The following is a 14,457-nucleotide window of genomic DNA, read 5'->3' as shown; positions in this document are numbered from 1 at the left end:
ACAGTTATAAAGCATGTTAGCACAAAAAGTGAAATTAATACTAAAATAAATTCTGTTTATTTCTACCATTTCTCCCCACTGATCCAGTGCCTTTAATAGTTAAAAATAACCGTAAGTTTGTTACAACAATTTTTTTTTGTTCGTTATACCTCACGTTCTTCTCGTTGCTTTTACGCTTACAATAACATCATTATTTGCTGCTGGAATAAGTGGTGCTTTCCATTTATGAATGTATTATTGACCTATAAAATGTGAAAGGCTTTTAGCAACAATATTATTTATGCCACACATTTGAAATTTCATACACTTTTCCATTCAATAAAAAGTCGAAAATTTAATTGAACCACCGCGCAATGTGGAAACAAAAATGGTTTTCTTTTAACCGAAATGGATAATAATGGTTTCACCAAACCGGGTGAACTGGCATTGTTATGGCACATTTATTATCCACGAATATTTTAATACAAAGAACCTTAAGCTGCTACAGAACGTTGAAGCATTTTTTGGTGGATTCATTTTATTAATAACAATTATTGTCGACAATCAATCGATTTTTTTACTCAAAGTAACAGACGTATACCGTTTTCATGCAATTTTACTCGATATTCGTGAAAGGAACAGATATTGTGAGATATTGTCCTCGGTCTTTGTAGTAAATGTTGTGCAGAAACCGTTCAGCTGTTTTAATTTCTCCGCATTTGTCGTCTGATATAATCAATGAATCTGTTACTTCATTTGTTTATGGTGTTTGGTAGAAAATCTTTTACTTCATTACCCTAAACATTCAGTTTACAATAAATATAGAACTATCGAGAGCTGATCGCTTATTTTATCGGTATTGTCGTTAACATATGTCAATCATTTTCTGTCATTTGGAATTAATGTTTCGGAGTTATTTTGTCAAAACACCTGTAACGATACTAACGCGTAACATAATGCAAAATATAACAAGTTGACCCTCTTTTGAAATTACGTTCATGTTCATAATTCGGAAGTACCGAGGCTGTAAACGTTAGGGATTACTTCCCAACAGTTTCAGTTTCATTACAATCAGGTACTATTTTTGGGAAAACATTTTCCCCAATTTTGTTACATTTTTCAAATTTTTCCGAGGCACAAGAAACCATTGACAACATTTGACTCATACACAAGTAATGCATCTTACTCAGAAACTTGAGTTTACATGCTTCAGATATGTAATGGTGTCATCACTAGGTTAAGATTACTAGGTTCTAGGTTCTTTGGTTTAGCAATGTAGATGTTTCGACGAGTAGATTATAGCTCTTGTCACTTCACACTAGTCAAAATAACAAGCGTAATCTACTTTTCCAGATGTTGTAAGAAAATATCGTCTGAAATGACGCATCGGTAGCATAAAAAGGAATGCAGTGGTAGTCATTACTCTCATCAGAGCATAAAATGGTTTACTTAGTGTAATGAAAATTTCTTACAATTACCTCTTCTACCACATCGGGTGCCATTATAGCCAGCCCATCTAAAATCCATTAAAAATAAACCTCTAAACCGGAAGGAATCGAACACCAGAAAATATAAATTCACTAAAAAGAAAAATTGAGCCGCACAAAAAGGGGGAATATAATAAAAATTCATCTTGTGCGGTCTCTAAAATGCATTTACTTGCATTGTACGTATGTCCAACAGCAACGAAAATAAATAGGAAAAAGGCAAGAAAAATATTCCATTACAAACCGACAAGGCCCTTTAGAAAATCTTTGAAAAGAGATAAACTGGAAAAATTGATATAACATTTCATGTCTTTTCCATCAATTTTTCACTTATCTTTCTTTACATTAGTTTGCTTTATGGGTTAGCATTTTGAAATTTCTTTCCGGCAGACAAAATTTAAAGAAGCACTTACAATATTGCCGATACAGCTTATTGAAGACGGGGAGAGAAGAAGAAGAAGAAGAAAAAAACGTTAATACATTACATGCTATACGACTTGTGGGGGTTATATATTTTCTATTCGGCTGGTATAACACCCCCCGGATAAGGAACTTTAACATACACATCAGACTCAATAGCAGGTTTTTGTAGGGTTTTCGTTTCCATTCGTTCTGTATAGCACTAAAAAATAAATTTGAAGTTAAATGAAAAATTGTAAGCTGTTTACTAAACAGTGTTTGGGTCTACAGTACATTTCCAAATGCAAACACAAAATTGTATGACTTTAAGCCATAGCCGTGTTTCCAATTCGATTTTTTGTTTCCGAAATTATTGTTTCATTGCTGACTGTGTGCCAAGTTTTTCATTCATTGGATTCAAAGTGTTTACAATTCGACTGGTTTATTGACTTCATTTGTAAATGAAAATGATGTTAACTGAATCAACAAATTCATTTTATCCCAGAAAAATGATTTGCACTGAAATAGTAGATTGCTCAGCAATTTTCAAGAATTTTGATATTATTCGTAAATTTATCTACCGAATTTACTGAAATTTTCTAAATTTTACAGAAATTTACTGAATATCGGAAGATTATCGGAACATACATTCGGTAAATCTTAGTACACTCATTAAACCTAATGCTTGTGCAGAATCAGCAACAGCTGAACTTCACCAGCTGATCAAGAAACACACTCTTCTTGTATAATAAATCAACACTCATGTCAAAACACTTTCTAAACAACGAGTTGACTACAGTCATTACGTGTTATGTGCGCATATAGATGACCTTTAAGACTTAACGTATGTGTGGACTGTATGTAGCTTGCCTTTGAATTGTTTTCGAAAAAAAAATGTTTTCTTTGAAAAGAACCATTTCCACTAAAGTGTCAGTTTTTGGCCTACACATTCTTAAAATTGATTTTTAACCGTGAAGTCATGATGGTACATTTTTGGCCGTTCTTCAAATTTAAAGTATTTGTTTGAGGATTTTCTTAACAAAGAATTTTCTTTTGAGTGCAAAGGGATTTTCTATGTTTATCTGCCTGCTTTAAGAGTCTACCGGAAATATAAAATGTGTGACTGAGTTTTGTGGACCACGAATTTTGTCAATTACGTAGAAATGCAAGCTTAATTCCGTTTAGCTCTTCGTTTACTTGACAGATGTATTTAAACAACAACGCCTCTGCCCTAGTCCCTTAGTCTAAGTAAACGTAGGCAAAACGTACAACTGAGAATCCAACTTCACAGTTGTCAGTCGAGCCTAAATTTCTAATTACATTATCCATTTCAAGCGGGTCGGGAAGAATTTATCTATTTCTGTTCTCGAGCGATTGGACCTTTCCGCTTTTCCTGAACAAAAGCAAATATTTCAGCATTACTTTTGCTTTTGTGAGTTATCCTATAGCCTTTGCATTCCGACTAAAAACTGGTAGACATCTGTTATCGAAAAGAATCGAGGACATAGATAAACGATCCACTCTGTCTGTTGTTCTCTTATATTGCAAAATACATGCAAAAACTGATGAAGTAAAAGATTTCGAAAATTCCTTCAATAAAAGATGCAACAGATTGAATGATTGTACTGCGATACCATTGCGGTTTTATTTGCAAAGGGTTAAACTCCAATTATTGCAAACTTTATAAATTGTTATGTTTTGCATGCATCCCCGATTCTGAGTCAAGCTAATTTACATTTCACAACATTTGATGAAAATTTATGATCGCCATAAACTATACACCATTTTCCATCTTATGAGCACAGTTATTCGGAACATTTCATTGTTTTTATTTGGTCATCATCCCATTTTTGATCCTTTCCGTTTGCAGTAAACAAGCGCTTGCAATTCGCATTTATAATTGAAAATTCATTTTGTTTATAATTTGCATCTATTACTGTCGATGTTAATATACCGCCCGGATCATAGCTTCAGTCAATTAATATTGTTTTTCCCCTCTTGTTTTCCATTTTCATATTGTGCAGCTGATAGTTATTTACGGCATCCGAATAGCTATTTACCGCGATACAACATTCAAAGCGAAACGGATGGCGAATCGGCTCCGTTAACGGGTAATCGAAATTTTAATGGAGACGATATGGCCGATCAACACATCACCGAATCAGATGATGAAGACGTTCCATCGTACGGATTTCCTTCGCAGCAGAAGCGACGAAATCGCCGAAATGTCAGCGATATTGATTTACTAATTAGCAATGGCGGTAAGTAATCGATGAATCTTTTTGCTTGTGACTTTTTCGTAGTTTTTAAGGTAAATTCGTGGGACTCGTAATTGATATTCTGGGACGAACATAATTCCTAATATTTTCGGTCAATTCAATCGCTTAGAGGTCGCTTAGACTCGCTTAGGGGTCGCTTAGACTAATCATCATAAAAGTCGCCTGATGCGTTTACTTGTTTATTTAACAATGCCTTCATTTAACGAAACATTTTCCGATGCATTTTTACACGACTTTTAGGGTATTTCCCCTTTCTCTTTATTCTCAAGGATTCTCTAAAAAAATTGAAGGATTTTTTTTGAGGATTTTCTTAACAGAACATTCTTGGGTGCAAAAGGATTTTCTATATTTATCTACCCATCGGGATAACCCGTTAACGGCTTCACAACGTAAATCCAACAAGAGGAACGCTTGCCTATTCAGTGCTGTGTTAAAGCATTTCAAGTTCAATTTTCCGAGTACATCGAGTACATCGGAGTATATGTGACGACGAAAAGTAGCTATTAATGTTGGAATTCTCTGACCGTACGCAAATTATGGGAATAACCGACTTTGAACTCTTAATTGGAAAGTGTGAGGACTCTATCAAACTCACGAAAAAGTTGAACAAAGATACAAGAAAAATTTGGTGGACGTCATTATATGCAGCGACTTTAAGCGAGTGTAAATGTTTTTGTATATGCTCAGAGAGAATACAACCTTCTAACATATGGCTATTATCATCTGCTGTTGATAATGACGAAATGAAAGATTTCATTGAAGTCTGTCGAAAATACTTAAATCAAGTAAAGTAGTAGATTCGATAGTTTCGTCTTTAATTTTAAGCCCAAAAACAATCGAAGAGATTTTTGCTTGAGTTAGAATGAAGAAAGGAACGAAGGACGTTTCTTACTAACAAATCATTTCCAATTCCTTAAAGGCGAACACAATTTACTGCTGGGTAATCATCATGGCACCTCAAACAGTGACGTATCAACGCATCTATGTGAAATAGACGATTCCGAATGCGAACAAGAATCGACGAAAAGTGTAAAATGGGCACCCAGTGTCCAATCGACTCAGGTCTGACAAATATGGTACACAGCCGAATTACGAATCATTTCGACGGTATAAGGAAAAAATAAACATTTTGCATTTATCGAAAAATGTTCATTAAAACATACCCTGAAAACATCAGCCTGTCTCAAATTAATAAAAAAAAAAAAAAAAAAATCAGCAAAAAAATCAACAAAAAATGAATTTAAAAAAAAATTAAACCGCAGCAAATGAATGCAAAAGTATTTTATAATCAAACGAAACAAAATAAATTTTTGTTTTTGTCCTAAAAAAGTTTTTTGGTTCAGAAAGTTAGTCTCGAAATTCGCAAAGAGTTAATTTAAAGCAGTGACAAAAGAATCCATTAATTTTGTTTCGTTTTGTGATATTAATTTTTTGGTTTTTCACACCGATCTATAACCAAGATATAAATGTGTTCTACCGAAAGATAAAGTTTGAAAACAATAGAAAGTAAAAAAAGATAAAAATTTAAAGTAAACGAAAAGTAAAATTAAAAAAAGAAAATGTGTAAAAAAAACAAGTCGCAGCTAGGAACCAATTTAGTGAATCGATTAATTAAAACTATTTTTTAATTAAAACAAAGGTAAAAAATAAAAATAAAAAAAAATTTAAACGACTGAAATTGAATAATGAGAAAATATTTAGAAGTTTAAAAAAACGACGATGATAAAATGCGAACCTAATTAGAAGCGCGTACTGAACTAAAATTCTTTTACGAAATAGTATTTCGCGTCAACAGGCGAAAAGTGGTTTATTTCACAACACATGAAGGGATAGAAGGAACATCTTTTTATATTTAGATAGAATTTTTTTTACAATTAAAACTTTTTTTCGTTTATCTAAATTCTAAGGTAAGTTTAAACTAAATTATTTTTTGATACAAAATATATTTCGATATGATTGCAATTTTATGGATACTGGACACACACACAAAATATAACGAAATGTACGTGGAATGTGGATTTTATTTCAGTTAGCGATGTGTTTGTGTTACTTTTGAACAAATAAAAAAAACTGATCAATCGACACAACATCATTATTTCCGAAAAGCTTCAGTTTATCAATTGATAACCACAGAAAGGAAATTCCTTCTGTTCATATAAATTGTTAAATGCAGAAACTGGACAACTTTAGCGAATTAAAAGAAAAATGAAAAATCATCCTCATTTTTAAATAGAAGTTTTTTGTAGAGATTAAAACAGAAAGCATAACATCTTATGAATGAATGAAATTTAATTTTTCTTATAATTCGCTAATATAATACAAGTTCCATTTTTACATTTGACTATTCATCTAAATGATCTTTTTCCTAACAAATCCAACAATAATACAGAGAAATAAAATCAAACATTAGTGTAACATAGCATTGAAAATAGTTTGCCATTCAGTTATTCAGCAATATGCAATGCATAATACGATTCATACACATCAACCAAACAACAAAACAGAATATTGGTGAGCTAAAGATCGATGGAAAAGCATTTCAAAGTTTGATTGGGTTTGGTGAAAGTAAAAGTTGTAAAGGAAAAGTTCACAAAATCTTTTGATTTCATTGAGAATATCATGAAAACATATCTCCTGTACTGACATTGACGGTTTGTTTGATGCAAATTTTTTAAAAACATTTTTCTCATAAAGATAAACTTTCCTTTTGAAGTCGCACCTTTGCTACATAAGCCTGAAATAGATCTTCTAACTGCCTAACCTGTTCATTCGCATATGATGGTGTCGTCCAATCAACGACATCAGTAGTCATCGTTTTCGATGCACAGAAATATTTGTTAAAACGAGTGAAGTAGAAGATTTAGTGTTGATAACTAGGAAATGGTTCAGGTTGAGTAAGTTAATTGAAGATTAGACGCTTGCCGACTGCAAAAGACTAATGAATCCCTTCTCGATGTGACATAGTCTTATTCTTGATCCTAATGTCTTTAAAGTGAACGTAACATTTACCGTTTCAGTATTGCTGTTCACCTTTTTTAGACAGACATAACAATCAATTTATGCAAGAAGGGCGAAGAATCAACATACAACAAACATAACAATGTTACGCCACGGTAGGTCAGAAAATCTAACAATTTTAAACTCTGACGCTTTGAAGCATTTCAAATAGAAAAATGAAAGTCTTACACTTTCTTCACTGAAAGGCCCCTCAAAGTTCTCTAAAACAATTTCTCCTTTCAAAGTGACCATCGTCTGTGCATCAAATTTCCATCAGTTATGAACTGTATTTCCGGGTCTTGCACAAATTTCAAATAGAAGCACTCCACTCAATTCCACTCGACGCAACTGAATGTGAAGCCCATCATCACCTGTGATTTGAAAGTTTATCAGCGTCCGTTGAAGCCCCTATCGTTTTTCATTTATTCCGTCCAACCGTTCGTTTGGAAGCAGTTGAAAATGTTGTTTATTTGATCCGACTGATTCTATTTAAGTTCACATTTTTTAACAACGACCATTAATTGGAAAGTTCCCAGAAAAAATGTTTCCATTTTCGCATCTGTTTTACATGGCATGTTTATCGTTACCATAAATACCATGACTATAACTAGGAAAACTCATTAAATGGAAGCTACCCCTCGCAAAAAATGCTGATAAAAACAGAGATGAAAAGTGATTAAAAGTTTCAACGAAACTAGATGTAACAGTCTTTAAAATGAAATGCTTTTCGAACTGATATAATAATTAAACCGGTCTTCCACATTTTCCTGGAAAACCCAATGAAAACAACATTTTCCTAACAAGCTTCACCATATTTAATTGAATTCCATCCATCCATAACATTACGCTAGTTGCCATCATTTATTTACAATTTTCACATAAAATTTTTTCTACACTTAAAAGCCATCGAAAATTGAAATGCACATCGTCATCAATATTTTATATCATTATGTCCTGGTGTTTTTTTTCCACGATCGAACGAATCAGAAAAAAAGTATTAAAAGTTTATACATGAAAAAAAATGTTGAAACCTACTGCGAACTTAAATTGACACTGAATTAATTGAATTAAATTTATTTTTTAGTTTAAAATATATTTTTTTGGCATAACTTATACGTTTAGCCTAATTTTAATTTATTTAAGAAAATAATTTATTCGACAAAATGTTTAAGTTCTATGAAGATACAAAGTAAAATAAAATGAAAATCATGAGAATTAGTAAGCCATAACATTAGTTTAACGAAAACTATTCTCTCCATTTAATTTAATTTCCTTTCTTATTTGTAAACGATTCTAACACAAAATAATAATAAAATGAAAGAGAAAAATTAAAACTAACTGATAAATTTAAACAAGAACGATAATTATAATTGCGTACACATTGAAATAAAAGAAATTAATTAAATTAATAAAACAACAAACTGGAAGAAAAAGAAACACTCATCAGATTCACACAATATTGCATTTATTATTAAGAAAAATGAAAAAGAAACCAACATGAAAAAAGTAATCATATACCTACTTATAAACTACTATTTTTTGTTAAAATATATTTAATAAAAAAAGAAACTATTAAAACTGAAACGGGACTTTTTGTATCTTCTACTTAAAACTACACATCGCTTCGCTCGTATGGAAAGTTTAGGACTAATACTACAAAATCGACTATGACCAACACAGTGAACAAAATAATTTCTGCAACAATGTATCGAAATAGACAAACATTAAAATTACGAGGGATGGTTCAGTGGTTACGTACTAGCCTTCCACCAAAATGATCCGTGCTCGAATCCCGTGTCAGACAATTCCACATGGAATTTTTCTAGCGATTATATCGCATTTTTGATGTCCTAAAGTTCACTCAACCTTCATAATTTTTGTAGTTGCGGTGTGTTATGTTTCTGCAACGATGTACATTCTGAATGACTCTGAATGAACAACGAACGAACGAACAAATTAAAATAAATCAAAGAATCATTTTCACCGACAGTGGCAATTTGTTGGAATAATTAATTATAGACCAGTGCCCTTCGGTATTTCTCTCATTTTACGAGTTTCTGGTCGGTAAATGCAATTTTTCTAGTACATTTTTCACATTTAACGACCAGAAGCACGTAAAGCACTGTATGTACGAGGTTCAAAATTTTTATTTTGACGAGTGGAAATACAGCCCTCCCCTTCGGGTCAGGCCATAACGTCCCCACTCGTCAAAATGAAAAATTTGGAGCCTCGGACGTAATGTACTATTACTACCCGATGCGAATTTCATTTGCTCTACGACCTCTATTTTATAGCCCTACTCAGCCTATTTCTCATCGTAGAAAATCTCAATTGGCGTCAAAATGAAAGTATGGGCACCAAATGACGAATTTTATTGAAAAAATTGCTTTTCCGGGTGTTACATGCCTGTCAAGTCAGATTTTCGAGTTTTGAGGCACGCTCAAATCTACAATGAGAATTTCAATTTTCAACTCCGCGTAGGTTTCAAGCCGTTATGTTATGAGGGCACTCTCACACACTCTCACTATTACAGAAAAATATCTTTTAAAATACCCCAATACATACTCGATATGTGTTTTCGCTTGGGCTTCGCCCGCGCGTGCACACACATCTTGTGTGGATTGGGGTATGTTGAAATCTACTATTATACAAATTAGCATCATAATGTAAAAAATTCGTATCTGTTGCTTTCAATGTAGGAAGTAACCATTACGGTCTTGACCGAAAAAAATCACATTTCAATGCTATGCTGTGATTACACGAAATCAGTTGTATTTCGTCCAATTACTGCAGATTAGTAAATTGCACAAAGTCGATTTTTCGTTTTGCATTCACAATCTAAACATAATCAATTTTGTATCAGGAAAACTCTCAAGGGTCAGATTTCCGATGTTAGTCAATCTTAGCAGGGATACCTTTTAGACCATCGGCGTCTTCTGCAGTTTTGTTGAGTTTTCTATGGTTTACATTCTACTAGAACATCTTTATCAAAAATACTGACAACTTTCCGAGATTACACCATCGTAAACACAAAGTCGATCGGGAGGACTTCGCGGACCACACAAATCTCAACAATCAATTCTTTCTAGCGCTGCCCTAGTAGCGCACATATCATCAGTAACTGTAATGGAATCTGTTACTTCTTTTGATCCAATAAGAAATTCCATTGATATTAAGTCTGTTACTTCAGTAGTTTGTTCATATATTTTGCTATAAAGTACCGCATAAGCTGAAGCTTTCCATTTATTTTTGTTGTCGTGGTTGATAACAGATGGCATAATCATCTCCAGCTGAGTCTCAAATTTTCACTACATTCATCGTGACACTACCCACTCATCTTTAGTGCCATTGCACGCTTAAACGAGTATAGCGATCAGGAAAAACAGTTCACGGAAAACGATATTTACCCCGAAAGTAAATGCAATTGACATTTCTAGCGAAAGAATTCTTTTGTTTAAATTTTGCACTAAGTCCGACATGCGAATTACGGCAGCGTGCACGACCAGGAACAATTTCCATAACAAAAGTCAATGTTTTCGGTTTTTGAACGGCTACTATTAACTATACATAAGTATCGTGAAAACATTTTTTGTTGCTTTTAAGGCACCTATCTAGACATAAAAAATAATCAGCTAGCATATGTGTCCGATTTCAGCAAGGCAATTTAAAAAAAAAATCGTTTTCAACCAATTCGTTTAACAGTAAATCGTTTGCCTTAGCGATTGTGAATCGACAATACTTACTCAGATCTACACACATTTGTGCTTATCATTAAAATGCTTCTGATGTATACCTCAGAAAAAGTAGACTAATCTCTAATCGGTAGAATTAACTTCAATATTCAAATGGATCTCCGGCTCAAAATCATTGGATCCCGTTTCCCGTTCAAATAGAAGGTATAACGTAAATGTCCATTTCAATTTCTTCCTGTAAAGTTTTGTTTCCTTTAATCCTCTACAAATATATCCCCAATTCAATTCACAATTCCATTAAAATATTATTTTTCTTAATGCGACTTTACCCATCGTTATCGCAATCCAACCAATATTTTTATATACATATATACCTTAACGACCCATAAACCGCAAGTAATAATTTCAAACAAACATTCATTTCACATAAAAATCCATCAGAAAAAAGCTCATAAAATAAGTAATATTCAGTCCAAAATATTGGTTCGCTTTTTTATTATTATCATGAAATGCTTTCCATACCAAAAAAACATAATATATACCAGCACACACACCGGCACACCACAAAAGATACGAATAAAACTGAAAATGATAACTTTTCTATCATGCGATAATCTGAATGAAAATGAAAATTATTTTTTTTATTTTCAAAAGATAAATTTCCGCCGAGCTTTATAATTTGCGATAATCTTTCAAAATAATTTTTTTTTTCACACACAATGCAAGTCACTTAACAAAAAAAAAGTTCATTCAGTCGTTGTGTGATGTTTCTTTTTGGTGGCTTTGGTTAGCTTAATCCTCAGATCTAAATTCTGCTGAACCAAGCTGATTCTTTTTTTTTTCATTGAGCTGAAAAGTTAAATAAAAAAAAGATTTTATCTTTTCCGCAAATGGAAGCACTGTGTGTATGTGTGTGTTTAAAATCTCCATAAAATGCTTTTAGCTAACTGGTAATTAAGCAACGTTGATAAAGCTTCCTCGTCTATACACACAACACAAACATTTAACGTCTTCATTATGAAATTTTATTTTTTAAATAAAAATCCAGTTGTGTCATCAATTTGCTTCTTCACTTTATTTTCAATTTGATCAATAAATATGTATACCACCAACGTTCGACCAGATTACAAATGATGGGGTGAAAGGTGAAAACCATTGATAAAGAGCCAGTGAATGGAAACCGCAATAAAACGCAATTTTTATGTCATTCTCATTTCAGGCTCACACAGGCTGGGCCAGATGAAGACAAAAAAAAATCAACGACAAAAATGATGATGTGATGATTACACTAAGTGTTTGTCTATTTCCTTCCGCAGTTCTTCATAGCCACTAAAATTCGTTGTCTGTTTTTCCATAACTTTTCGCTTTTATTGCCGATAAAAAGGGGGATTATTTGCTGTGGTGTTTGTCGATTAACAACTTCCGGTACCCATTGCTTTTCGACTTGACAATAGCATTACCGCTTTTGGATTCTATTTGTGTTTCGTATTGATCGGGGGATGTGGCCTGACCGAACACCTGCTTCTTAACTTGCTTAGTCAAAACACTAGGCATGGTAATAGAGAAAAATATAGAGTATCACAGTCTACCCTATAATTTCAAATTGTTTCAAGGACATGCGATTTGAGCAATAGTTATTTACATAACAAGGGATAAAAAGATGAAAAGTAGAATTTTCAGGTTTATTTTGTTGTTCCGAGGCCGTGTTCAATAAACATCCGAAAACGAGACTTTTCATCTTTTTATTCCGATTTTAGGAATGGATTTTATGAATTTTTACTTTTCATCCCTAGAGTTGTAATAAGCCACTTTCGTCCCCAGGGAAAACAAAAGTTGGCAATGAAATCTGTAAAGTATGGGCTTAATTCTGAAATCCAGAATGAGGTGCTCGTCACGAGTTCTTTGCTTAATGCTTTATAAAACAGTATGCAGCAACTAGTCAGTGTGATTCGTTGTATTAACCTTTCACTTACGGCAGCGACTATCTAAACTTCATTTGTTTAAGTACTTTCAGTAGATTGATGCAAAATCTTTTACTTCTTTTGTGGAAACCAAAATTCTGCTATATAAGTGGGCTACGTCTTAACTCTTATTTTCGTTGTCGCTGTCTAACAAATGAAATAATCATTGTCAACTTTGCACAAAAGGTGATCTAACCCATAACCAATTAGGGTAATGCATACTTGCCGATTTTGACTTAGTATAAAGTGTTCCATTTAGAATTTCTGGTCCTGCGAATATTTGCAATTGGTTACTTCAAATCTCAAGTATCAATTGATCAAATGTAGTACTAGATTTCCGAACTTATTCGTTTTAGATTTGTCATCTTCCTTAAGGGTTAAAATTTCGTATCATTTTGGAAGTAGTTACTGACCTCACTGACACTTGCGTCACACTTTCGCTTTTTTATGTGCAAACGTTACGATGTGAAAATCATGTCTTCTCTATGCAACACTTAAATTATATCGTTGGAACGGTTTCTAAGTTTTGTGCAACAAACAATCATAGTGATGCTAAGAAGATCGATATGTTGAATTTAACAAACGAAAATTCTATTAGCATAAGACTCCACCACACACTGGCTACATGACGACCTATCGGGCGATCTTTCAAGTGTCATTCAAAATAAATTTTTGACCGCCCGAACTGCACATAATAGTAGATTACTGTACCAGTGAAGGGCTGACGCCCTCGGATACTTTTACTCATCTGGATACGAGATATCAAATTTAATCACGTGTACAGTAAGGCGTTTTACTTTACGAGCGAGGGAAAGACTTTTCACTAGTGAGGGAATTACCACATTCCCTCACTAGTAAAGTAAAATAACTTACTATAGTATACCCATCAGGCTGGACCCGATCGCCAAATGTGTCTAGTTCGGGCCTGAGCTTAACTCATCGATTTTTAGACACATTTAGTGTATCGCGACGTGAAATTGCAGTGGTATAAAGTAGATTGATGTAAATAATAAACGAGACAAGAACAAGTCTCTATTATTCACGTTATTGACGTCTTCCCTTGCTATAAAAATTATCAATTCTATCGGACAGGAAAAAAAATCGGATTTCAGTTGCAGCGAACGACGTTGTTCAACCTTTAGCATAAAAACAAATAATTTAAAATTTCTTATCGGAACGAAAAGCTAATCGATTTTTTTTAGTTAAATTCTCTATTTTATTCCTCCGTCTATGGCATTCCGATATACCTATTCCAGACGGTAATTTTTCATTTTATACCTCCATTGAGATATCAATTTCATTTTGCATAAGAAAAAATTTTCCAACATAAATTATGTAAAATTTCGTTTACATAAAATTTCAATTCTGAAAAAATAAGTCTCGTCGTTCTATTGCAACTAGCTGTACAGTACATATACTACATACACACTGTGTGCAGTTACACGACACAATGATAATGTACAATGTGCATACTACAACTATTATTACATAAAGGAGCATAAAGTAAAGGGTCCAGGAATGTCATATTCCTTCATATCCATGGCTCCATACGGGCCATGTACGATCTATAAATATTTTACATTTTTTCCATCCGATATTTATATAGGTACAGAGTCATATTACGCTTTAATATGCCATAACATAAATATGATAGTCAATAATA

The 14,457-nt window shown here is 33.2% G+C and overlaps 1 protein-coding gene across 7 annotated transcripts in view; it reads left to right on the top strand.

The window, feature by feature from the left end:
* LOC119070958 (fat-like cadherin-related tumor suppressor homolog) overlaps positions 1 to 8,629 on the top strand; it is a 274,427-nt gene extending 265,798 nt beyond the window's left edge. For 4 of the 7 annotated variants that reach the window (XM_037175521.1, XM_037175520.1, XM_037175517.1 and 1 more), the window contains 3 exons: positions 88 to 111; positions 3,890 to 4,126; positions 5,064 to 8,629. In XM_037175521.1, the coding sequence (XP_037031416.1) occupies positions 88 to 111; positions 3,890 to 4,126; positions 5,064 to 5,212 (410 nt within the window). In that variant the 3' untranslated portion in view covers positions 5,213 to 8,629. The remainder of the gene's footprint in view (positions 1 to 87; positions 112 to 3,889; positions 4,127 to 5,063) is intronic. The other 3 variants (XM_037175522.1, XM_037175518.1, XM_037175516.1) reach the window with 1 other exon arrangement.
* The last annotated feature ends 5,828 nt before the right edge of the window (positions 8,630 to 14,457 follow it).

This window comes from Bradysia coprophila (genome assembly GCF_014529535.1).
Source record: "Bradysia coprophila strain Holo2 chromosome IV unlocalized genomic scaffold, BU_Bcop_v1 contig_106, whole genome shotgun sequence".
NCBI classification, from domain to species: Eukaryota; Metazoa; Arthropoda; class Insecta; order Diptera; family Sciaridae; genus Bradysia; species Bradysia coprophila.
The sequence above is the reverse complement of the archived record's forward strand: the minus strand, read 5'-3'. Positions and strand labels throughout refer to the sequence as shown.